This window comes from Lynx canadensis, chromosome C2, assembly GCF_007474595.2.
Source record: "Lynx canadensis isolate LIC74 chromosome C2, mLynCan4.pri.v2, whole genome shotgun sequence".
NCBI lineage: Eukaryota > Metazoa > Chordata > Mammalia > Carnivora > Felidae > Lynx > Lynx canadensis.
In genome coordinates this window covers 93,168,998-93,193,716 of record NC_044311.2, presented here as the reverse complement: position 1 = coordinate 93,193,716, position 24,719 = coordinate 93,168,998, and the positions used below count along the sequence as shown (strand labels likewise).

The 24,719-nt window shown below is 48.1% G+C and overlaps 1 protein-coding gene across 1 annotated transcript; it reads left to right on the top strand.

Moving 5' to 3' along the window:
* Window positions 1-22,596, top strand: NR1I2 (nuclear receptor subfamily 1 group I member 2). Its single transcript, XM_030328453.1, has 11 exons — window positions 1-40; window positions 561-613; window positions 1,413-1,468; window positions 13,561-13,779; window positions 14,860-14,993; window positions 16,321-16,508; window positions 17,629-17,903; window positions 19,626-19,768; window positions 19,937-20,053; window positions 20,440-20,545; window positions 21,928-22,596. Exons 1-11 carry the CDS (start codon window positions 1-3, stop codon window positions 22,070-22,072), a joined length of 1,476 nt encoding a protein of 491 aa, XP_030184313.1. The 3' UTR covers window positions 22,073-22,596.
* The last annotated feature ends 2,123 nt before the right edge of the window (window positions 22,597-24,719 follow it).

Here is a 24,719-nt window from a genome sequence, read left to right as displayed (position 1 = left end):
ATGGGTCCTATTCACCACTGCTGGCTGAAGGTCACTAACAGTGAGATGTGTGCACCATCTTATTTCTGCATTTTCTTGGGAAGAGCAAAGCAAGGAATCCCTTGATGAATGTTGACCCTAGACTCCAATCCTCTTCACTCCTAGGAGGGGAAAGTTGAGTGGAAGAGAAGAAACCAGTCCAACTAAAAAACGAAAACAGACTCATACTTATTCTTGCTTTTCTTATCTCAGGAGAGCTTGATTAAAACATCTAATTCAAGATAAAAATAATTTAAATCAGAAATAAGTATAAAGAAGTCCAAATTACCCAGGAAGTCTGTGATAATTGTTTGGACATCCCCAGTTCTTATCCCTACCCATATAATTGATCAGCTCCCCCTCCTTCCTCCTCTTTCTCCCCTTCTTCCTCCCCCAATGACCCAGCTTTACTGTTGTCAGAAGCACGTACCTGGTCTACTCTCCACGTCAGTCATAAAACACCTTTTAAAACAAAGCAAGTAGAAGAAACATAGTTTGTGAAACCCACTGCTTTAGGCTTTTGTCTGCTCTTTTCCCTTGAGAGCTAGAATGCCATCAGGCTGCTGCCAGGGAACATGAAAGATCAGGTGGACTGGTGAGGAGCTGCTGGCTCTGGCCAAGCCCAGAGGAGGACAGAGCCTTGGACCCTTTCTCCGAGGCCGTTCTGTGGCTCCTGGTCGGCCATCAGTCCTGAGGTGGAGCTGCAGGTCACACACCCTGCTATGGGCTCAAACCCCTCATTCCTCCCTTTTCTTCTCTCTCTGTGTGTCCCTCTCTTACATAAACATTCTGGCCCTCACTCATCATCCAGTACCTGGCCCTCACTCATCATCCAGTACTTGGTTCACTTTCATGCCAAGTAACAATGTCCAGGAAGGTGGCTTACTTAGACAAAGGACAAAGCGTTAGGAGATCTAATTGTGAATTAACTTTCCCCGAGAGGTACAGCACAGACACCCTCAGATGCATGAATTTCCTCAGAATCAGTTAGACAAAGCAGACACTAGCAACATTCCTCACCTTCTCCTGTGCTTTACAGTGAAGACATGAGAGAGAAAAAAGTAGGGGCACATAATGAGAGTAAATACGGTAGTAGGTTCATTTGCTAGTTGGAGCTCTGGACTTGGGACTTAGGAGTGCCAGATGGGGGCCATTCAGAGCCTACGTCTGACCTGGACTGAAATGTAGGTGAGAGACAAGATTGGCTCACATCCTAGGAAATAACCCATAACTAGGGAAGAGGAAGCACTGCCTTACCTTCAACAGGAGCCACAGCCTCTGCCCAAGCAAATTGTGCTCTACTGCGAAAAGCATAATTTTAAGGTAATGTTCCAGTCTTCACCAAGGCAGCGACTTCAGGGGTACAGAGGTTTTGATTGATCCTTTGTTCCTAGTTATTCAAAGTGGATCCCAAAGGAGAAGTCACAGCAAAGAAGTTGCCACCAAGCAGGTATGGATTTCTTTCTTTCTCTTTTGCTGGGGGCAGACTGCACACCCACCCCCCAGCTCTCTGCAAAAGAAGTGTGGGAGCACAACTGTATCTTAACATTTGAGAGCAGCATCAGAGAGGGTTGTATATCCCGTTGGCCTTGCTGCTGTTCACATTTCCAGGATGGAAAAAAACATGAAGATAATCATTTAATACAGAGTTCCATTAACCATGCTCCCTGATCATGCAAGTATCTCCCAAAGAAATAATCACAGTGGAAACGTCAATCTTGTATCAGCCATGATGAGTCACACATACAATCAGCCCCCTCTCCGTTGCAGGGCTGGAGTCTCCAGATCCAGAAAATACCAAGGTGCGGAGACTGTGGGAGCTGGGAACGACTCAGCCCTGTTCCTGTAGGCCACTGGGGGAACTGGCAGCCCTTGGGACCAGGCTGAGACTCGGCAGCAGGAGTCGTAGGGCCTCACCACCTCAGTGAGGGGTCCCCAGGGGCTTTTCCAAACCCCTACCCAGTCCTAGGGCCTAGTTGGCTTTGGGCCAGTGAGGTTTCTACCTTTACTTGCCAGAGTACACACCTTGTCCCACAGGACAAAAACCTCTCCTACATGTGCTTGTAGAAGCCCTCCTTCTTCCCATACTACAGCCCATCCTGATTGAGGCTATAGTCAGAGGCTTTAAGACAATACCTTATCTGGGGATGGTCAGGAGTCACCTCTGAGGCCACTGAACCTTGATTCAGTGAGTCAGCTGTGACAGGCACTATACCACTCCTACATGGGGTGGTTGTGAGGCTCTGCTGCTGGGAAAGTCAACGGTCAGCACCAAGACAGCCGAGGTGACTGGGTTATTTCCACTGGGATGGGCCTTTGATCTCTAATGATATGACCAGAGTCCAAATATTCTAAGCAAGGCCCCAGAGGCTACTACTTAATTAGTTATCTAATAGGAAAGATTAATTTTTCCATATACCGAAAATACTCATTTTTAAAATATACTTGAAAAATATGTGTTGTATAATGAACAGTCTAAACCAGGGATTGGCAAATTATGGCTTACAAGCCAAATCAGAACCACCAACTATTTTTGTAAATACAGTTTTATTAGAACACAGCCATGCTCGTTAATTACATATCACTTACAGCTGCTTTTGCCTTAGGACGGCAGGATTGAGTAGTTGCAAAAGAGACAGTATAGCCCCCAAAGCCTAAAATGTTAACTATCTGGCCCTTTACAGGAAAAGTTTGCCAACTCCTAGTCTCAAACTATCAACTTACTCTTCAATTATTATGGAACAAACATAATAAACAACCACAAAACTGATTAAACTATTGTTAGTAGGTAATAGCTTTTTAAATGGATGTAACACATGATTACTTACTCTTTGTAAAATGATGAATCATAAAGTTAAAAATAGGACTACCTTATGATCCAGCAATTGCACGACTAGGTATTTACCTAAAGGATACAAAAATACTGATTTGAAGGGACACATGCACCCTAATATTTATAGCAGCATTATAAACAATAGCCAAATTGTGGAAAGAGCCCAAATGTCCGTCAACTGATGAATGGATAAATAGGGTATGGTATACATACAATGGAACATTACTCAGCCATCAAAAAGAATGAAATCTTGCCATTTGCAATGACGTGGCTAGAGCTAGAGAGTATTATGCTAAGCGAAAAGAAGTCAGAGAAAGAAATACCTTATGACTTCACTCATAGGTGGAATTTAAGAAACAAAACAGATGAACATAGAGGGAGAAAAAAGAGAGGCAAACCATAAAACAGACTCTTAACTATACAGAACACACTGAGGGTTGCTTTAGGGGAGGATGGGCTACATGGGTAATGGGCATTAAGGAGAGGCACTTGTGATGAGCACTGGGTGTTAAATATAAGTGATGAATCACTAAATTCTACTCCTGAAACCAATATTGCACTATATGTTAACTAAAATTTAAGTAAAAACTTGAAACAATAAGTAAGTAAGTAAGTAGGTAAGAATCAGCATAGATAAAGCTCATCTCCTTAAGCCAAAAGTAACTGCTATAACTAGTTTGGGGTATTTGTTGCTAGTCTCCTCTGCATTCACATACACATATGTGTACTAATAAGCCATTTGTTGTCATATTATTCTCATTCTATTTTTCCATTCAACAAACTTTTCATATCTGTTTTCCATATGGAGACTTTCCACATCCGTATGTAGCTCTACCTCCTTAACTTTATATGTATTATACATAGATTATGTGCATTTTAATTTTTGTTACTGTGAAATCCCCTCCATAGTGCCTGCACCAATTTATACTCCCACCAGCAGGGAATGATAGATACTGTTCCTCCACACCCTGATGCTTGCTATTTATTAAGCATTTTCCTGCTTACTAATGTGTCAGTTTGCCAGGCCTAATTTTTTTTTTTTTTTTTTTTTGTCGTATTGCCTTTTCTTGGCCTTCCAGAACAATGCAGAGGAATAGTTAAGACCAAGCATAGTTTTAGGGATGATGTATACAGTTATGTGAGTAGTACACTGCACAATTCTAAGGGTACCATTCATAAACCTTTAGAGGTCTTAGGTTTTTTGTCACGTTTCTGATTTTAATTCATTTTTATTTCATGTGTGGACTCATATTTCTTGGAGACTGCTCTGTCGGACTCTTTGACACAGGAGTGTGTGTGGTGCCTTCTAAGTGGTATGATTTGAAGGGGACTGGGAAGAGTTCCCTATCACCCAATACCTCCTCATCCACCTGCCATACCTTCTAAACTTCTGTGAAACACCAAAATAACAATATCCAACTGGAAATTAAGATACAGAGATATATCCAAATTGTTCATGTAATGTATGAAACAATTCTCCTGGGTCTCTATGAATGCCAAACTATAAAACCCTAGGCGATAAGAACATTGCACGTGTATGTAAGACACAGTTCAATCAGAGGTCATTGTGTCCTGTTAAATATTGGAAGATGGTGCAGGGTGTGCTTTTGACTTGGGCTGATACCAGCTCTTGACCCTGATCTGTATCTAGGAACAAATTTTCTGACAGCTTGAATCTGATGACTGTACCCCAGGAAGAACAAAAGCCAGGTTTCATTTATGGCCACCTAAAGATGGCAGCTGACTTTTCATATTTGAATTCGTGTAATGTGATCTTTGCTAAGTTCCTTCTGGGTGCCTGTCCCATGTCAGGGCCAAGGAGGGAGTCCTGTGCAATATTTGATCCATTTTTAAAAAAACTTTATATGATCTCATTTTATCCCGGTGACTTTTGTGACAAAAAATGTAACTTACATAGTACATAGTGTATCCATTTGCACTATAGGAAGAATCAGAATAAAGGGAAAAGGAAGTTCAATCACTTGTTGCCTTTGTGCCCTTGGACATACAGCCCCAGTTTCCTCAGTTGTAGACAGTAAGACCTGTCTTGCCCTGCTCAACTGTGGAAAGACCTCACTCTGCTTACCTCACAGGCACCTCACTTTGTAACAACAAAACCTGTGTAATAGGAGTTAATAAAATTTCTACCTTTTCCCTTCACCGAATAAAGCCAAGAGTTTGTAAGCTTCACTGTCAATTTCTTAGAAACCCAATTATTGTGTAAGTTTCCCTTTACCTGCTTTTTCCCCTCTTTACCCTCTGGCCAGTTCTGATATATATACACACACACATACATACATTTCTGATTTTATACATTTATGTGTATAGATACATATATCTACACACATAAGATATATTATACATAAACACATGTGTACTATAATCCTGCTGCTTCCAATAATTTCCATCCCTAAAATCATGAGTTCTGTATCATTTTCTCCTTCCACTTAGACTCCTTTTGGCTTCAAGTCCAAGTTGCCCACGCTTTCCTCCCCATAATCTTGGCGACCTAGTTCCAAAGCTTTTTGATTTGACTCATTTGAAGATTAAATGTATATTCACCTCCTCCCCACCCCCTTTTCCTTGGAAGGAGCTGTCTCACCCCCAAATGTATATTGACTTTAGACAACAATTTACAAGGCCGGTTATTTCATATGTGTGTTTGATTACTTCCCCCATTTTCTAGAACCCCCCAAATGTTTGAATTGCCATACCCTCTGCCTTCCGCTCAGTCATCTTCTCCATCGTGTCCTTTTTGTGTCCAGCTGATTTTCTGTCTGGGTTAGTTGGATTTCTTAGGTCCTTACCACTCCAAGTGTGGACATAGACCAGCAGCACCAGCAGCATCCAGGAGCCTGTGGGAAAGAAGGCGCGGGGCCCACCCAAGACCCAGGGACTAGAACGTGCATTTAACAAGCTCCCCAGGTGATCTGTATTCACTTTAATGCTGGGGAACCTGCTCTGAAATTATATGCACGTGCTCTGGGTTCCCTTAACGTGGAATCTGAAGCAGACGAACAAGACAAGGCAGGCAGAAATTTTATCTTAACTGTCGCCGATTTCCAATGTGGTTGGAAAGCCAGGCTCGTTCAAGCTCAAGCGCAGCTGGACTGTGACCTGGTTATCTTTTTATTTCTCACTGTAGTGCTTTTAACTACTGTTGCTTCTTCTTTCCTTTACTTCTTTAACTCCTTTCCTCCTGCTTCATCTCTGCCCCTGCCGTCTGCTTCCTCACGGCCCTGCCTGGCTCCACAGCTGCCTTCTCTGTGTCAGGGCTGCCTGTGCAAAGCAGGACTGAGATATGTGGCCACTCACATCAGTCTACTATTTGGCCTTCCCTTTTAATATTCGTTAAATATTTGATCAACATTTATTTAGTGACAAGCCATGTTATTTATTTTAAAAAAATTTTTTATTATCTATTTTTCAGAGAGAGACAGACAGACAGAGCGTGAGTGGGGGAGGGGCAGAGAGAGAGGGAGACACAGAATCGGAAGCAGGCTCCAGGCTCTGAGCTGTCAGCACAGAGCCCGATGCGGGGCTCAAACTCACAGTCTATGAGATCATGACCTGAGCTGAAGTCTGACCCTTAACAGACTGAGGCACCCAGGTGCCCCACAAGTGATGCTGTTTTAAAAATTTATGGTAAAGGGGCGCCTGTGTGGCACAGTCGGTTAAGCGTCCGACTTCAGCTCAGGTCACGATCTCGCGGTCCGTGAGTTCGAGCCTCGCCTCGGGCTCTGGGCTGATGGCTCAGAGCCTGGAGCCTGTTTCCGATTCTGTGTCTCCCTCTCTCTCTGCCCCTCCCCCGTTCATGCTCTGTCTCTCTGTCCCAAAAATAAATAAACGTTGAAAAAAAAATTAAAAATTTATGGTAAAATACAGATAAAATGTACTGTCTTAGCCATTTTTAAGTGTACAGTAATGTTAAGTATATTTATATTGTTGTGCAACCGATCTTTTTTCATCTGATAAAACTAAAACTCTACCCTTTAAACAACTCCTTATTCCTCTCTTGCTCCAGCCCCGGCAAACCATTCTCCTACCTTTTTATACTTTATTGAGAAATAACTGCAAATAAATTTGTATATATTTAAAATGTACAACGTGATGATTTGCTATACATATACATTTTAGAATGATTACCAACATCGGAATAATTAACGCATCCATCACCCCACACAGTAGACATAGTTAATTAACTCTGTGTGCGTGTGTGTGTGCGTGTGCGTGTGTGGTAAGAATGCTTAAGATCTACTCCCAGCAGCTTTCAAATAAATAATACTGTATTATTAGCCAACTGACTACATTAACAATGTTGTATTATTAACTATAATGCCTATACATTGCCGCCATTCCACTTTCCGTTTCTATGAGGTTAGCTTTTTATTAGTTTAGGTATCTCGTACAACTGGAACCATATAGTACTTGTCCTTTTGTGACTGGCTTATTTCATTAGCGTAATGTCCTCAAAGTTCGTCCATGTTGTAGCCTGTGTCAGAATTCCCTTCCTTTTCAAGGCTGAAAATATTGCATTATATGTATATATCACATTTTGTTTGTCCATTCATCTGTTGGTGGACACTTTGGTTGCCTCCACCTGTGTTGTGAATAAGGCTGCTGTGAACGTGGGTGTGCAAATATCTCTTCAAGACCCGGCTTTCAATCCAGAAGTGGAATTGCTGGATCATATGGTTCTATTTTTAATTTGGGGAGAACCACCATACTGTTTTCCACAGTGGCTGCACCATCTCCCATTCCCACTAGCAATGCACGAGGGTTCTAATTTCTCCACACCCTTGCCACACACTTGTTATTTTCTGGGTTTGTGACAGCAGCCATCCTAATGGGTGTAAAGTGAGGTCCCATTGCATTTCCCTAACGATTGTTGCTGGGCATCTTTTCATATATTTGTTGGTGAGTGATTTTTTTTTTCTGATGCAGAAGGTGTATCACGTACCTCATGGTCAAAATAAGTAATTTATTCTGTGCCATGTTCCAAACCAGACAACTTCTTAGAAGGCATGTTTAAGTGTTTCGATAATATTCTACTCATTCCATGAAAACAGCCCTACACCACACATGATTCTGCTTCTGACTCTGTCTGCCAATTTTAGCAGGTTATTCAGGGTTGTCCAGAGGCTTCTCCTCAGGTGGTTGGCTGCAGTGGCCCAGAGTGACAGGCATACGAGTGCCCCCGATTACTCCACAGGGACTAGTTTGCACGGTCAAGGAGTGCTTAAATCTCTGCCTCAGGGTGATGATGACCTCAGTAGGAAAGGAAACAGCTTATGATTTACTTCATTTCTGATTTGTTCTAGCAACATTTTGATACCCTTTGAATACGGTGGCTCCCTTGTCAGCAGCCCAGTCAGTCAGCCCTTTAAGTTGCTGTGTCTGTATATCTGCATTCAGTGTCACTAGGAGAGGATCTCAGTGGGTCACTGGATCACTTGTCCCTGAGAGAGAGCAGTAACCCCATCCTTCACAGGCACCCAGAAAGTCTATGGACCCTTTGTTCAGGTTCCTGGACCTGGTCCAACCCGGAGCCCCTCTGAGGGTGTTGTGAATGGGGTGGGCCTGCTTAGCATCCTCTTGCTGCGAGGTCAGGCTGGGTGAATTTAGGAGTCTCCTTTATGAGGACAGAGATGGGAGGCTGTGAATACTTGTCTGCAACATCATTTCTTCTCATGTAATTGTCTCACAAATGTTGGCATTTTATCTGACACATCTTATCTTCTTCTGATGTGAGGGGACAGGGGAGGGGGTAATGCTTTTTTCTACCAAAAGCTTTCCTTGATCTCTGTGCTTAAAAAAAGTTGTTTAGTGGGTGTCCTTTCAAAACCCCAGATCTGACTTTAAGTCCCACACTGCTGCCAATCCCTTCTCTTCGAGCCAGAGTCCACTCTTGCCCCTTCAGAGTTACCAGACAGAAACAGAAGCTTCAATCCTTGTCACTGAAGAAGATTAAAGAGTTAATGGTGCAGCAGGGAGGCAGGAGAGGGTCAACCACAGGCGAAGCAGTCCCACTGTGCCCGATCAATGGAAGGGGCCTCTCTGAAGACTTCCTGTTTTGCCATTTTTGTCAAGACATTTGGGCCTGACCTCAGCATCAGCCTGTAACACAGAGAAGACTGAGCAGCGAAGGCTCTGCCGGCCGGTCTGAGATGTGGTCCCTCCTGGAGACACCAGCAAGTTGTGTAGCTTAGTTTACAGGAGCAACAGAACCAGAGAAGAGATTGATTTTAGCTAATGAAGCTTAAACTTCTGGGCCCCTTACTTACATAGGCTCCTTCCCACAGTCGTGTGTTTTTGTAACATTTTCAAAAGGAAGATATTTAAGCATGGTTGTTTTGAGACGATTTCTACTCCACTGTCCTATTTCCCCTGAAGTCAGGGGTTGATGGAAGTTGGCCATGGGCTCATTGGAGATTAGTTTAGGGGCAGCTGAGTTGGGGATACGTGTAGTTTGGGTGTATTCACATGGTGGTGGTTACTTGCGTGTGAAGTTGAGTTACTGCTACCCATCCAGTGTAGCAATGGGTCCCAGGAATGCCCCACTCTGCTGCTCGTCCACTATCACTGCAGGTGGCCAGCACAGGCTAAAGGAGGGGAATGAGGTTTGAAATGTGTGGAGCCAGAACCTAGACCGTGCAAAATTCTTCCCTATATGAACATTTATACGAAAGAATTTTGGTAGAGGTCTTCTTAAGTTTGACAACAATCCTCAGCTAGATGGGAAGATGAAAAATTTTCCCATTATCATAATAGTTATCATAATAAAAAGCAAATTTTGACCAGTGATGCTAGAGGAAAAACTTTATTATCTTTCTGTTCTTGGTATAAAAAATGACATTACAAAATCGTTGTTATTTGAGGGGAATACTTTGCTTTCTATTGCTGCTGCAATATTACCACAAACTTGGTGGCCTGATACAAAATTTATTATCTTATAGTCCCAGATGTCAGAAGTCGAGAGTCAGTATCACTGACTGAAAATCAAGGTGTTGTCAGGCTGGTGCCTTCTGGAAGGTCTAGGGGAGAATCTGTTTCCTTGCCTTTTCCATTTTCTAGAGACTGCCCAGATTCCTTGGCTCATGGCCCCGTCCTCCATCTTCAAAGCCAGCAATGTAACATCTGAGACCACATCTCAGACCAGCCGGCAGAGACTTCACTGCTCACTTTTCTACTGTCACATCTCTTCCTCTGACCAAACCCAGGAAAGTATCTCTGATCTTCAGGATTCACGTGATTACATAGGGCCCACACGGTTACTTCTGGATAATCTCCCTATTTAAGGTCTGTACACTCAATCACATCTGTAAAGACCCTTCTGCCATATAAGGAAGCACATTCACGTGTTCTAGGGATTAGGACCTGGATATCTTTGGGGGCCATTATTCTGTTTCCCACAAAGGACAATATTAATATTTGTAATTCATTTTGATTTCCTTTCTTAATCTTTCTCACAGATACATATTCTCTTTGGTACCTAATTATGTATTTGCAATGAGTATTCTTTTTCTTGAAGAAGACCCCCTCCAGTTGTAGAAGCCTCAGACCCCACATAATCTAACTACTGCCCACCTCTGCTTGCCCATTGACTAAGTTGAGAATTTGGTGAACGTTCCTCCACACCAGCTGGGCAGAGTCTGTCCTAGCTGGGTGGTTCTGCTCACGGACCAGCGAGGGAGCCAGGGAAGAGCAGGAGAGGATGGTGCCCGTGTCTCACACGGTGACCCTGGAGAATCACTTACTGAGCAGAGTGCAGCGTGTGGACGTGCAGGAAGGGACACCCTGGTGGAGGCGGAGCTCCGGGGGTGCATATGGAGGGCAGTGGAAGAGCCTCTGAACCGCTGGACTGGGAACTTAGTGAATGCCCTGCTTTGGCAACTGCCATGGTGCTCTTCTCAACAGAAGCAGGGCACCCAGTCCACTCTTTCCCTCCTGTTTGTGAATCCAAGACCATCATGTCCAGCTTTCTGTGGGATTCTTTTCTGGTCCCAGTATTAACCGAAGTCTCTCTTGCTCCTTCCATAGCAGATACTTAACTCACGTTTCCTTTAGAATTTCCCTCCACTGTCGCCTTGGGATGCATCACTCTCCTTCCTTTCTCTCTCCCCAAGTTCAGACTTGTCTTCCCTGTAGCACCATTTTCCAGCATGCTCAGATTACCAAGCCATGGAGGAACAGGTGCAACGCCCAGAACAAACACAACTGGATTCAATTGAAACTGCATATTTAATTAGTCTTATTAAATTCACATGAAAGAGAGATGTGGCTGACATACCAGTCACCAAGTTATCGTAATTTTCCTGTCTACAGGGCACCATGCTGTAAGGACTGATGTAAGGGGGGAGTAGGGACAGAATTGCAGGCATCAGCTGGCACACCCATCCACCCCAGGTCAGATCTATTTCTAACAAAACTCTAGGGGTTCTGTTTCCATTATCTCTTGCCATGTAACAACCTCCCCAAAACTTACTCCCCCAAACCAGCCACCATTTTATTTTCTGTCATGATTCTGTGTTGGCAGAGCTCAGTCAGGAGTTCTCCATATGACATCAGTAGGACACTTAACTAGGCTGGGACGTCCACAAGCGCTTGTTCAAATGTCTGGGGCTTGATGGGGATGGCTGGAAGGCTGGGGCAGCTGGGTCTTTGTCATCTGGTCGTGTCAAAGTTTTCCCTCTTCACATGGCCTCTCCGCATGGTCCCTTCAGGGGGTGATCACCCCAGCGGCGTAGCTAAACTTTCTCACATGGTGGGTTAGGGCTCCCCAAAGGGCAGAAGCAGAGGCTACCAGGCCTTGTGGCTTTGGCCCAGGACTCGCACAGTGTCACTTCCGACGACTCTACTGGTTAAAGCAAGTCACAGGCCCTCCCGGATTCCTCACAGGAAAGGATGGCACTAAGGTGTGGCCCCCAGGAGGGGTGGTTTTGGGGAGCATAGGTTTTTGGGAGCATAGCTGTCACAGGGTCTCTAACTGGGGCTTCCTGATCACATGAGAGACTGAACTGCAGAATGTACAAGATCTGTCTAGTTAACAGTAAGCTTAGGCCAAACAAAGTAAAAGTTACACAAATGCTCTGAAATGAGTCTCTGGCATTAATCCTAATACCCCCTCATTACGGAACTGGAGAATGTATCAGTCAGACACAGCATAAGTAAAAGCCTCCTCCCCTTTGTCCCTTTGCGAACAATTCTTTGTACGTGTAATTCTGCTGTAAGTTGTTTTTGCTGGCTCTTGTTCAGGCTGCTGTGTTCGTCTCTGGTTCATGATTTGTGAGTTTTTGCTCGTATTTCTTGAAAACTACTTGTATGATTCTTTGTGCCTGGGTGGAAAGTGGTTCCTCTAGAGAGGAGGAATGTGTCTGCCTCTGAGGGTGTCTGGGAACACTGCCCACCAAAAAGCTCTTTAAATCGAATCCTTGGCTTCAGGTTTTTGGGAACGCTCTGCATACACATTTTGTCAGCAAGCCCATTTGAGGTCAGGGTTATGATTTGAAAAATCAGGGCAGATTCTGTGCACACCGGTTCAGTTCAAGTTTCTGTCAGCCTATTTTATTTGCAGTTTTCTGGAGGGTCGGGGCTGCAGGACAGATTAATTTCTAATTCGTCTTTACAGGTGAAACTGCTTGCTGTCATCTGTCATGCTGTTGGAAACAGAAACTCGAGTGTTGAAATTTTTTTTTTAATGTTTATTTTTGAGACAGAGAGAGACAGAGCATGAACGGGGGTGGGTCAGAGAGAGGGAGACACAGAATCCGAAACAGGCTCCAGGCCCCGAGCTGTCAGCACAGAGCCCGATGCGGGGCCCAAACTCACGGACCGCGAGATCATGACCTGAGCTGAAATCGGACGCCTAACCGACTGAGCCACCCAGTGTTAAAATTTTACTAAGGCGCCCCTCGAGTGTTAAAATTTTACTAAGGTTTTATTTGAGGTTTAGAAAAGGCAGCGTCATCTGCGGTGTGGCAGCCCTTCAGAATCAGTGCGCAGAGAAGCTTTTGAGAAGAGTCGTGAACGGGACAGCTCCCCATTTCTGCTCACCGTCCTCTGTGCTCATTCTAAGTACAGAATCCAAGTCACGCTGTCCGGGTGCAAGCTGCCTGGGGCGAGCCTCTTGAACACAGCTCTATTAATGGGTACAAGTTCTTTGATTATTCACTCATGTCCCAGCTAGACTGGGACCTGGGCCATTTTCTTCCTGCTTCCTGAGCTTGGCTCCTCTCTGTCTTTCTCCCCATTTGCTTGGTTACTCAGTTGAAATCCCTCTTTCTGCACAGCTTTTAAGCTTTCTCTGGGAGCTTGGGCCACAACATGCCTGAGAGACTGTCTCCCTCAGGTCTCCCTAGTCCCAGACCATCTCCAGAAAGTGGGCTGTTCTATGGGCCTTTGACCAGATCATGGGCTCCTAATCTTAGTATATTCTGTAATTCAACCCAGATAGCCTTTTCTTTTTCCTTCTCATCTCTTCTCCTTCCCCTTCTCTCTCCATTGTGCTTGCTCAACGTGCCACGGCCCTATTATTGTATACACAATGCCATGGTTACATCTCTCTTGATAACAAGTCTAACCCACCCCCAAATCTGCCACCTGGGGTCAGCTCTTGGGTCCACAGAACCACATGTGAGCGACCACAGTGAGGACTGCCTCAGCATGTCTCTGTCCAGCCCTTTCGTTCCCTGTGGTTTTTTCACTTGTAGCCCAAGAGGCCCGGCAGCCAACCTGGAGGAGAGACCTGGAGAAAGCTGGAAACATGCTGCCCTTATGCACTGTGAAGCCGCAGATTCAGCTCCTGGGAAGCCTGCCATCAGCACACTTGAGGGAGATGGGGGTCCCCAAATCTGCCGTGTATGCGGGGACAAGGCTACTGGCTACCACTTCAATGTCATGACATGTGAAGGATGCAAGGGCTTTTTCAGGTAGTTACCTGCCAGCATTTGCCCACCTGTCACCTCCGACACTGGGTCATGTCTGATGGGGTTCTGCGTTACCCGCTGGGCACTGCTTCAGGGCCTCAGCTTGACCTATCTCCCGGGAGTGTGGGGCAGTGGCCCATTCAAAAGCCTCCTAATGTTTCAAGAGAGCCATGACTATCTCAGGGGAATTCATCTTCCATCTTCCTACCCTACGTGGGAAAGGGCCCCTCTCATTAAGATATGCCTTTGTTTCTCCATGTGTTCTTGAATAAAATGGAGAGTCAGTTCATAAAAGAGGAAAGCCAAACTGCAAGTACTCAAACCAGCTTTAGGGAGTGACTGTTAAGTAAAGAAAGGCATAAAAGAAAAGAAGAGTAGGACAAAGCAATCTCATCTAGAAGCAGGGAAATGGGGAGGTCCAAAAAAATTAAGGATTAAGAAGTTCCAGGCCAGAGCAAGACAGGCCTGGACAGAAGGGCTCACATTGTTCCAAGTGAAGAAAGATTGAGGCCGAAGCTCCATGCAGGGCTCAGATGGGAGGAAGAGCAGCTGACCAGGAAAGCAGAGCCAGAGAGAGAATGTGTGAGGAGGGATTCCCAGTCTGCCCTCAGGGCCAGGTATGTACACAGCAGCTCCCACCCAGGGGCCCGCTCAGGACCCTCCTGAATTCCCAGGACAGCTAGCCTGCCTTGGTCCTCTGCAGAGTTCTTCCTGGTGGCCGGACATGTGAATGGACATGGACCCCAGAGCCAGGACCCACCCTAGGATCCCTAAGATGGGCCGCCAGTCAGCATGTCGTGGGTGGGGGGCCAGAACGCACCGGGGGTTGCGGGGGACTTCCAGGGAGGCCCTGAGGCAGCTTCCGCATCTCCCAAGCGAAGAAGTACGGGCTTTGGGGCTGACGTGGTGAAGCCTCAGCTGCTCTCAGGTCCCACGTGGTGAGGCGTGGCCAATGCCCGTCAAGGGCACCCGTGTTCCAGCGAGAAATTAACGTGGCGTTGTACGGATTGTAGCTTGGAGCCCCCCAGCCTGGGAAGCTTGGGTATTCCCCGAACCTACCTTTTGCTCTTTGTTCTTTCACAGGAGAGCCATGAAACGCAACACCCGGCTGAGGTGCCCCTTTCGGAAGGGCGCCTGCGAGATCACCCAGAAGACCCGGAGACAATGCCAGGCCTGCCGCCTCCGCAAGTGCCTGGAGAGCGGCATGAAGAAGGAGAGTGAGTGGCGGGAAGTGCCTTGGGCGGGTGTGGGCTGGGGTGCACGGGCACTGAGTCCGGGGTGGGGGGGCAAGTAGGAAGGGAGCGTGGGGACGTGTATGAGCACGTGTACAGACATGCACCGTGAGCGTGCACGTGTCAGCACGTGGCCTGGGTGCCGCAGGCAAAGTCGGGCAGAGCTTGTGGGCCATCTGCCCGCACCACCACGGGCCCTTGCCGGAGGGACTTGACGGGTGCAGGGCATCTTTATTCTCTGCTCCGGCAGGTGTGGTGGGCATCTCATGCCCCTCGCTCCCCTCAGGTGCCCTTGCATGATTCTTTTTGTCCCCTTCATAAGTGTCCTAATGGTGTTTTAGCAAAATTGGGCAAGGTGATTTTGGGAGAAGGAAGTCAGAGACCCATGGTGTGATATGACCTCCAACCTTCCAGCAGCGGGTGCCCATCAGCCTCCCAAACCTGGTGTCCTACAGAGGAACTGTTTGCAGACAGGTGCCAGAGGATGCTCTCATTCTACCTGCCAAGCTTTGGTGTTATAATTGTGTTCCCAGGTCACTGAGTTCAAAGCTAATCGGGAAAAGGCTGGAAGCTTCTAGTGTATATTTTTCTCCACTCGTCACAGAGTAGGCAGCCTCTTTCAGGGGACAAGTTCCCTGGGCATGTGGACAGAAAGCAAGTCTCTCCCCTGGCTGTCCCTGCTGTTCCTCACACCAACCCCACATCTTTGCTCTGCACACATAAGTGGGCTCCAGAAATCCACGGAAGGCCCTAAGGCTCCAGGCTACATAGGAAGTGGCTGGAGTTGATATTTCTTGCTAAGCAGTGGCCCCAGCTCGCTAGGGTCTTGGAGACCCAGATACCTTGGGGGACTCTGAGGAGTCTTATTGGTATCTAATCCACCAAGAAAAAAAATACTATCAGGTGCCACTGACCACTTATTACGTGCCAGGAGCTCTGTTAGGCATTTTCCACCCAATGCCTCATCGTAGCAATGGTGTGAGGTGAGCATTGCCACTCCATATTATGAAGAAGGAAACTGAAGCCAAGAGCCGGTAAGGAGCTTGCTCAAGGTCACGGCTAGTAAATGGCAAAGCTGTCGTGCAAACCCAGCACCTTCTGATTCTGCGGCCCGAGTTCTTCCCACCGTTCTACAGCGTTGTCCCAAAACCCACTGCCGTGCACAGCACACCAGCTACACCTCATTCTCTCCCCTTAAGCAGGGGAGCCTGGGAAAGGCGGGGGTTTTGTCACCAGCACGTCCCCTCCTGCTGTCACAAAGTGCAGCCAAGCTCTAGCAGGTGCTTGCGCTTGCTTCTGGTTATCCCCGCAGTGATCATGTCGGACGCGGCTGTGGAGCAGAGGCGGGCCTTGATCAGGAGGAAGAAGAGAGAACGGATGGGCACTCAGCCCCTGGAAGCCAAGAGTCTGACTGAGGAACAGCAGACAATGATCAGAGAGCTGATGGATGCTCAGACGAAAACCTTTGACACCACCTTCTCCCACTTCAAGGATTTCCGGGTATGAGGATTTCCAGTTGGCTCAGCCATTATGCTAGCTCTTCAAAACCCCAGTCTTGTGCCCAGGGGTTCTCAAAGAGTGGCTCCTGCCCCAACAGCAGCAGTGTCCCTTGGAAATTGTTAGAAGTGCCAGTTCTCAGATCCTCCCAGACCTGCTGAGTCAGAAACTCTGAGGGAGGGCCCAGCAGTCAGTGTTTTGACAGGAACCCCTAGGTGATTCTGACACAAGTTCAGGTTTGAGAATTTCTTTTCTCTCCCTCCACAGCAGGTAGCAATTGGGTCTGAGCCATAAATAGAGTTTTGGAAAGCTGAGTAGCCCCAGGGCTGTTGGCATTCAGGGCTTTATGAGGACAGGGTCAGGACCATGGGGGTGGCATTTGTGAACGGGTTTTACAGATTTAAGAAACATTTGTGACCCCAGCAACGTTAGCCATGTTTGATCCCAGTGCCCCCCTCCTCCTCTGTGCTCACAAGTATTTTGGGTGGCCTGCTCCATTCAGGGAGCTGGAAGTCAGTGGCCCCAGAAGTCTGTTATTTCTTTCTTTCTGTTTTTTTTAATGTTTTTATTTATTTTTGAGAGAGAGAGAGACAGAGCGTGGACAAGGCAGGAGCAGAGAGAGAGGGAGACACAGAATCCAAAGTAGGCTCCAGGCTGTCAGCACAGTGCCCAACACGGGGCTTGAACTCACAAACCACGAGATCATGACCTGAGCCAAAGTCGGACGCTCAACCTACTGAGCCACCCAGGCGCCCCAGAAATCTGTTCTTTCTATCTGTAGCTCCCAGAACCTTCTTCCTAAGTCAGGCATGCTTGGAACACACCCATAGGTGGAGACCCCTTACCTTCTACTGGGAAGAGAGCAAACTCATTCCAGACCAGACAGGATGTGAGGGAACATGGACAGGCAGATCGAGAAAGTGCACCACCCGACAGCAGAAGCCCAGAGAGAAGAAACAAGTGCTGTGTGTGTGTGTGTGTGTGTGTGTACGTACCTGCTGTTGTGCGTCCTCTCAGGCTGCAGCTGTGGCTGTGCACACCTTCTGGGCCTGTGTGGAAACCTGTTTGGGAGAACACATGCCATCTCTCCTGTCCTCTCTTCACCTCCTGGCTCCTGTCTCAGCTGCCAGAAGTGCTCAGCAGCGGTCCTGGGATTCCGGAATCTCTGCAGACTCCATCGGGGGAGGACGCTGCCAAGTGGAGCCAGATCAGGGAGGATCTGTGCTCACTGAAGGTCTCTCTGCGGCTGCGGGGGAAAGATGGCAGCGTCTGGAACTACAGACCCCAAGCTGACAGCAGTGGGAAAGAGATCTTTTCCCTGCTGCCCCACATGGCTGACATGTCAACCTACATGTTCAAGGGCATCATTAACTTTGCCAAAGTCATCTCCCACTTCAGGTAGGACACAGGAGCTGGGTGAATGGTGTGGAAAGGAGCAGGCAGTGGCTAGCAGGTTCAAAGGGTGAAGGGTAGATCCCTCTGCATTTGGGAGCCCACAGACCCTCCTTTATCTCTACCAGCCCTGCACCTCCCCCCCCCCCCGGCCTGAAGCACCTGGTACTGCTGGGAAGTGGAGGCCTCACCCTCTGGCTCATTAGCTTTGGACTGCAGGCCTGCCATGTAACCCAACTGTGCCTCAGCGTTCTCGTCTGCTAATAACGCCCACTGCAAGGCTGTTGTGTGAAATAAGAAAACATCTTAAGAGCAGCCAGCACATACATGGTAGGCATTCAGATAGTAAATCTCTTCCCTATTGCCCCGCAAAAGGGCAGGAGTTGGCCATCTCAAGTTGATGGTTCAAGAACAAAGAAGGAGTAGGAAGGAAAGGGAAGGAAGTCCAGAGGGAGAAAGGGAGAGACAGGAACAGACACCAAGAGAAGGTTGTGAAGGTCATGAGGAAGAGGGGTGGTCCTGAGAACCAAAGGCTTGGGCTCCCCACAGCTAGGTATGGGGACAATGATGGGCAACTGAGGTTGGCAAGAACCCCTGGGACCGTCTGGTGTGGTGGCAACCATGGCCCCGTGATATGTAGTCTGTCAGGTCTGGACAGGCATATTCTTCAGTCCGAGCACTGGTCTTGCCAGGCCTGGTGAGCTACAGCTGAGTCACACATACAAGAAGCCCCTGATTCCATCAGTAGGCAGAGGGCAGGTCATATTCCAGGACCCCACCAGTTCCCCTTGTGGCCCTGTGGGTGACATGCAGGCCTTATTTAATGGGGTGGCCACCGGTCAGATTGTAGCAAATTAGGTCGAGTAGGGAGAAAGGCCTACTTCCATGTGTGGATCTCGCAGATCCCCACTGACATCTGATGACCCACGATGTAACATCGAGGTGTGAGGTTACTTGCCATTTCTTGTGACCACAGTTGTGAGCACAGTCACCCTTAGAGGTACACATTAGTATCACCTTCTTTCTATTCTACAAATAGAAAACTGAGGTTTACCCCGGTCACGGAACTTGCACAGGGTCACAGTTAATCAGAGAGGCCAGATTTGGAAGCAAAGAGTATAGAGTTCAAAGCCAGCTGCTTGCCAGGTCGTGAGCCAGGCACTGGGAGACTCGAGAGAATAGGATCAACTTCCTGAAATTATGGATCTAAAAGAAGGGAGGTGGTGCAAAAAACAAGGGACTGGATTTCCGATGAGACCAAAGCCAGGCCAAGGGCCCCCTCAAGAGCCAGCCTGACTGTCCTCCCTTTTGGGGTCCTACTGGGAACAGCCCTCAATGGGGAGCTGGGGGGTGGGCCTCTCAGATTGGGAGGTGTGTCAGTCTATCCAGGAATGTCAGAGGTGGCCACTGTGGCTAGGCCCGTATCAGTGTTGGGAGCAGGGCTTGCGGCATCCAGGCTGCCTGGAGAGAAGTGGCAGAAATTAAATCTAAAACAGACAGCAAGATGCAAATATTCCTGCTGCATGGGACTCATGCACTGGAGGGGGTGGCAGAGAGGAGCGATCTGCTCAGCTGCCGTGAGGGGAGAGAGTGGAGGCAATCCAAAAGCCAGGACTCCTCATGGGGCCAGGGCCCCTGCTACCTGCCCCTACCGGATTTCTGCATGATGGGAGGGGGCTGGCCCATAGACCCCGTGTGGAAGCTGGCGCCCCCCATCCTTGCTGCCAGGGACCTGCCCATCGAAGACCAGATCTCCCTGCTGAAGGGGGCCACCTTTGAGCTGTGCCAACTGAGATTCAACACAGTGTTCAACGCAGAGACTGGAACCTGGGAGTGTGGCCGGCTGTCCTACTGTTTGGAGGACACTGCAGGTGCCAGACAGACGCCTGCCCCCAGGGCAGAGGGAGGGAAGGACAGCCCAGGGGGAGGGGAGGAGCCACACCAGGATCTGGGCGTTTGGAACCAAGACCTTGGTGAGGGGAAGTCTGGGTCAGCTTCCTGAGGAGTTTGCTTGCCCTTCATGCCACACTCACCCACAGGTGGCTTCCAGCAGCTTCTCCTGGAGCCCGTGCTGAAATTCCACTACATGCTGAAGAAGCTGCAGCTGCATAAGGAGGAGTATGTGCTGATGCAGGCCATCTCTCTTTTCTCCCCAGGTGATGACCCCACCTGGCCTATGCGGCCACTTCCGCACCGCCCCCACCCCCTCTCCCCCCAACTTGCTCACACCCCCCCCCGGCTTAGCTATAGGAGGCAGCAACACCCCCAACCCCCACATCCCCCACCCTCCCCAGGGTGGGTCCCAACCAATGAATGGCCTTGCCCCCCAGTTGCTGCTTGGCCAGGACCGGGACACTGGCTGGTTTTTCCATGGGTCGGTGGGGTGATAAATAGCCCTCCCAGTGCTACCCTTACTTCCTGGCCTGGGTGCCTCTGACTCTGGAAGGTGGTTGGCTGGCACTTTGCCCTCTCTGGGCGGAACTGAGCTTGTCTTCACCCCCACTGTCTTGCTGGCACCACACGGCCTTCCCCTCCCCACCAGACCGCCCTGGTGTGGTACAACGCAGCGTGGTGGACCAGCTGCAGGAGAGATTCGCCATCGCCCTGAAGGCCTACATCGAGTGCAATCGGCCCCAGCCTGCCCACCGGTGAGCAGCAAGCAGGGAGGGTATGAGGGGGTCCCTTCAGCAGCCCCATCCTCCAGCGCCCCGCCCCCTCCCCAGGCCTCGCTGGGAGGGCAGACTGGAGCCACTCCTGGGGCAGCCTCTGATTGCTGGGGCTTTGGGGCCCTGCTCCGTGACCTCCAGTGAGGCCTCCTGCCCAGTCAGCCTGAGCTTCAGCCCAACTAGAGAAACCTGAGGAGGGCCAGAGGCCATGCCCAGCCATGGACATTGCTCCCTGGCTCACATCTGCCCTTTTACGCTCCTGTCAGCCAGGGACGGGAACAGCCAGGAATTCTCCTGAGGCTCCTACGGGGTCTTCTAGCAGGAGCCAGCAAGAACTGCAATGATAATAAAGATAACCAGGATAACAATAATGATGATAATAAGAAATACATTTGTATTGAGAAGTGTCAGCCCTGGTACCAAGCAGTTTACATGTATTGTCACCTTTAATCTTGAGAATAGCCCCATGGAGTGGGTGCCACCACTGTCCTGCGAGGGACTGGAGCCTCAGGGTCCAGAGCCAGCTGGGTTGGATCTGGAGCTAGCCCCGGGTGGATAAGTCCATGGCCCACACCTCTAGGAACAAACCCAAGCAAACAGGGTAGGAAACTTCTTGGTTTGTTCTGGTCACAAGCAAAGGAGGAAGCAAAGCTCAGGGCTTCACCAGATGGGGGTTTCCATCCCCTCAGCAGTCTCCATGACCTGGTGCCCGAAGGCCTCGGCCTTGAGGGGTGAAGGCCTGTACTGGGGATGCTGGCTGAGCCTAAAACCTCAAGTCCTTACTTGGCCTGCTTCAACTTTATTTTGAGCTCAGCATCTGGGATGCTGGGGGTGACCAGGTCTAGATTTGCTTGGTCTTCCCCTGTATGGAGCCAGGAGGCATCATGTGGAAACTAAGGCATAAGGTTTGTCTGAGACACTGGATACCAGGCTAGATGCAGGAAGGATCTTCAGGGCAGCCTGTAGTCCCTGCCTCCACAACTACTCCATTTGGTCCTGACCCACAGCCATTAGCCAAGGCAGTGATTTCTCCCCAAGATTGCCTTATGTACTTGGCCCCTGCAATGCCCGGATTTTCCCATGGAAATGTCTGTCTACAAGGACTCAAGCCCCATGCATTAAGGGCAAGTGGAGAGTGCAAATCCACACCTCAATCCCCCCAAGGCTTTTCTGCCCTTTTCTTCCACAGACTAAGGGAAGCTTCAGGAATTCAACTGAACCTTATCTCTTGGCTTGCCTGAGATGTTCTGAGATTAACAGAACATCCAAGCTCCAAACTTGTGCAACTTCAAAGCAGTCCCAGGGTTGGCGGATGGGGACAAGGGTGGGCTGCACCCGCAACTTTTCCTCTGGCTGGTCTGCAGGTTCCTGTTCCTGAAGATCATGGCCATGCTCACCGAGCTCCGCAGCATCAACGCCCAGCACACCCAGCGTCTGCTTCGCATCCAGGACATACACCCCTTTGCTACCCCCCTCATGCGGGAGTTGTTCAGCATCACGGATGGCTGAGCAGCTGCCCCTTGGACGAGCCTCCGTGGGGCAGCCAGAGCCCTCGGAGCTGCCATTCCTGGGGCTAGATAGATGGATACGGCTGAGAGCTGACAATGCCTTACAGGTCCTGCCTCCCCGGGGAATGCACAACCACCCCTCCGACAATGCTGCCTGGCATTCTTCAGGAAGGGGATAAGGGTCTCCCCAGCATGGAGAGTGAAGCCACATAGACACTTTGATGAAGAGTGCACTGGCCTATAGGTTGGACCCGTCCAAAGGCGAGATCACCCTCCCCTTAGAAATGGCCCTGTGGTCTGGGGATTTAGTGTCATGGTGGGAGAGGGGAAGAGGTGACTGGGGCTGGACCATCTGGGAGTCTATGCTCGCACCCAAGTTCATTAGCTTCTTGGATGTTTCCACTGCTATCTCTAAGGATCCCTGTCTTTCCCACCTCACTCATTCCCAACCTGCAGCCTCTTGTCCTGAGCTGTTCAGTGAGTCCCAGGCCTGTGTTCATCAGCAGGTGTTGTGTCTGTGAGAGAAGCCTGGGGGCGCCTGGGTGGCGCAGTCGGTTAAGCGTCCGACTTCAGCCAGGTCACGATCTCGCGGTCCATGAGTTCGAGCCCCGCGTCGGGCTCTGGGCTGATGGCTCAGAGCCTGGAGCCTGTTTCCGATTCTGTGTCTCCCTCTCTCTCTGCCCCTCCCCCGTTCATGCTCTGTCTCTCTCTGTCCCAAAAATAAATAAACGTTGAGAGAAGCCTGAAGGCCTGTAGCAAACGGCAGAAGCTTGTCATGACTTCTGTGTCTATTCTTCTTTCTTTCTGGGCACCTCATTCTGTGTCTCTGCATCCATTCAAACACATTAGTAAGCACCAACAGTTTGCAGCTCGGCGTGGGGTATACAATGCTGACTCAGACATGGTTCCCGACCTTCAATACTTTCAAGTTCAATCTAACAAAGCAGAAACACAAATAGCTTTGATCAAAAACAGTGATAATTGACATAAGAAACACAAGGAATTTCTGTGAATGCCATGTGGGGTTCTGCATGCACTTGAGGACCCAAGTGAGGGATCTCTGGAACGTGTGTTCGTGGGACCGAACTGGCTGTGTGCATATGTGTGTGCCTTGGTGTAGGTCTGCTCCGCATATGGACTGGGGCTTGGCTTTTCTCCTGAGGCTGGAAAACAGGGGTGCTTTGTGTGACAAGGCTACACTGGCAGGCAGTTAATAAACCGTCTAGATACACATGCACCGTATGTTCCTGTTTACACATCTATTTTGAAAGCTACAGAGTATGAAAGTGCGTTGTTTATAGCCATTTTGACTAAAAATGTTTTTGCCCTTTGTGCAAATTATATTTTGACTAATTTCACAAAAGGCATTCTATACCCAAGGACAGGCTTAGCAAATAGGTTCCTGAGTTCAGTGTCAAATAAAGGCAAGAGGACTTAAATAACTTTTGGCTAGAGATGTAAACCTTTTTTTGCCTTCTTTTCTGGGGGAGAAAGAAATGTGGGGGTGGGAAAATAGAAGTATTATTATATATTTCTTTACTACTTATTTTACTATTGCCCTTTACACATCTAAAGGCTATTGGTGTAAAAACATAACAATGATTTCACCTGGTTTGCTCACGATTATTCCATGTAAAAACCAGGGGCGCCTGGGTGGCGCAGTCAGTTAAGCGTCCGACTTCAGCCAGGTCACGATCTCGCGGTCCGGGAGTTCGAGCCCCGCGTCAGGCTCTGGGCTGATGGCTCAGAGCCTGGAGCCTGTTTCCGATTCTGTGTCTCCCTCTCTCTCTGCCCCTCGCCCATTCATGCTCTGTCTCTCTCTGTCCCAAAAATAAATAAACGTTGAAAATTCAGATATTATTTAAAAAAAAAAAACCATATAAAAATGCTACATCTCCCCAATTGTGTATGTGTTTGTGTACATATATATAAAAAATTTAAACGTAGTAATTGAATTAATTTTAAATGTCTAATGTTTTGATGCAAATGAAGCTATAAGTGTTATAACTGAATTTTGAGGAACAGATACTTGTTTATCATTTTACAAGAAGGTGGCCAAACTTTGAGAACATAAGAAATCACTGATACTATAAATCAAGCAAGCATATTTCTTTCCACCCCTCCAGACTTATCAGCCTCTTCTGCATCAAGGATATAGAACACACTCATTTTTAGAAAAGAAACTGAGGAAAAAAGAGCTCCTCTCTCCAGATACAATGAATACAGATTTTGTTCCCGGGAATTTTGTCTAATTATACTCTTTTGGAAATATAAATTTCATTCAACTGTATTCATAAATCACATGCATCTCCTCTTCCCCCATTGAAATAATTTTGAGTGTGCTATGAATTCAAGAGCCCAGAACAGTTGTTAAATGTAGGCTACAGTAAGGTGAAATTAAGATGAGATGTAAACTCCCATGTGCTCATATTGATTTTAAAAATATGTGGGCAGCTGAATGGATATGAACATAGGAGCTATGTATATTATAAAAACTATTGTAGTCCAAGTGTAGTTTAGATTCGAGGTGAGAAACACCAAATAGCTCACATAGAATACTTTGTGGATTTTGAGTTTATAGGGCTCGGAGCCAGGTTCAACTTGCCTACTCTCTAACATTTGGATTACTGTATTACTCCCTTTCCTGA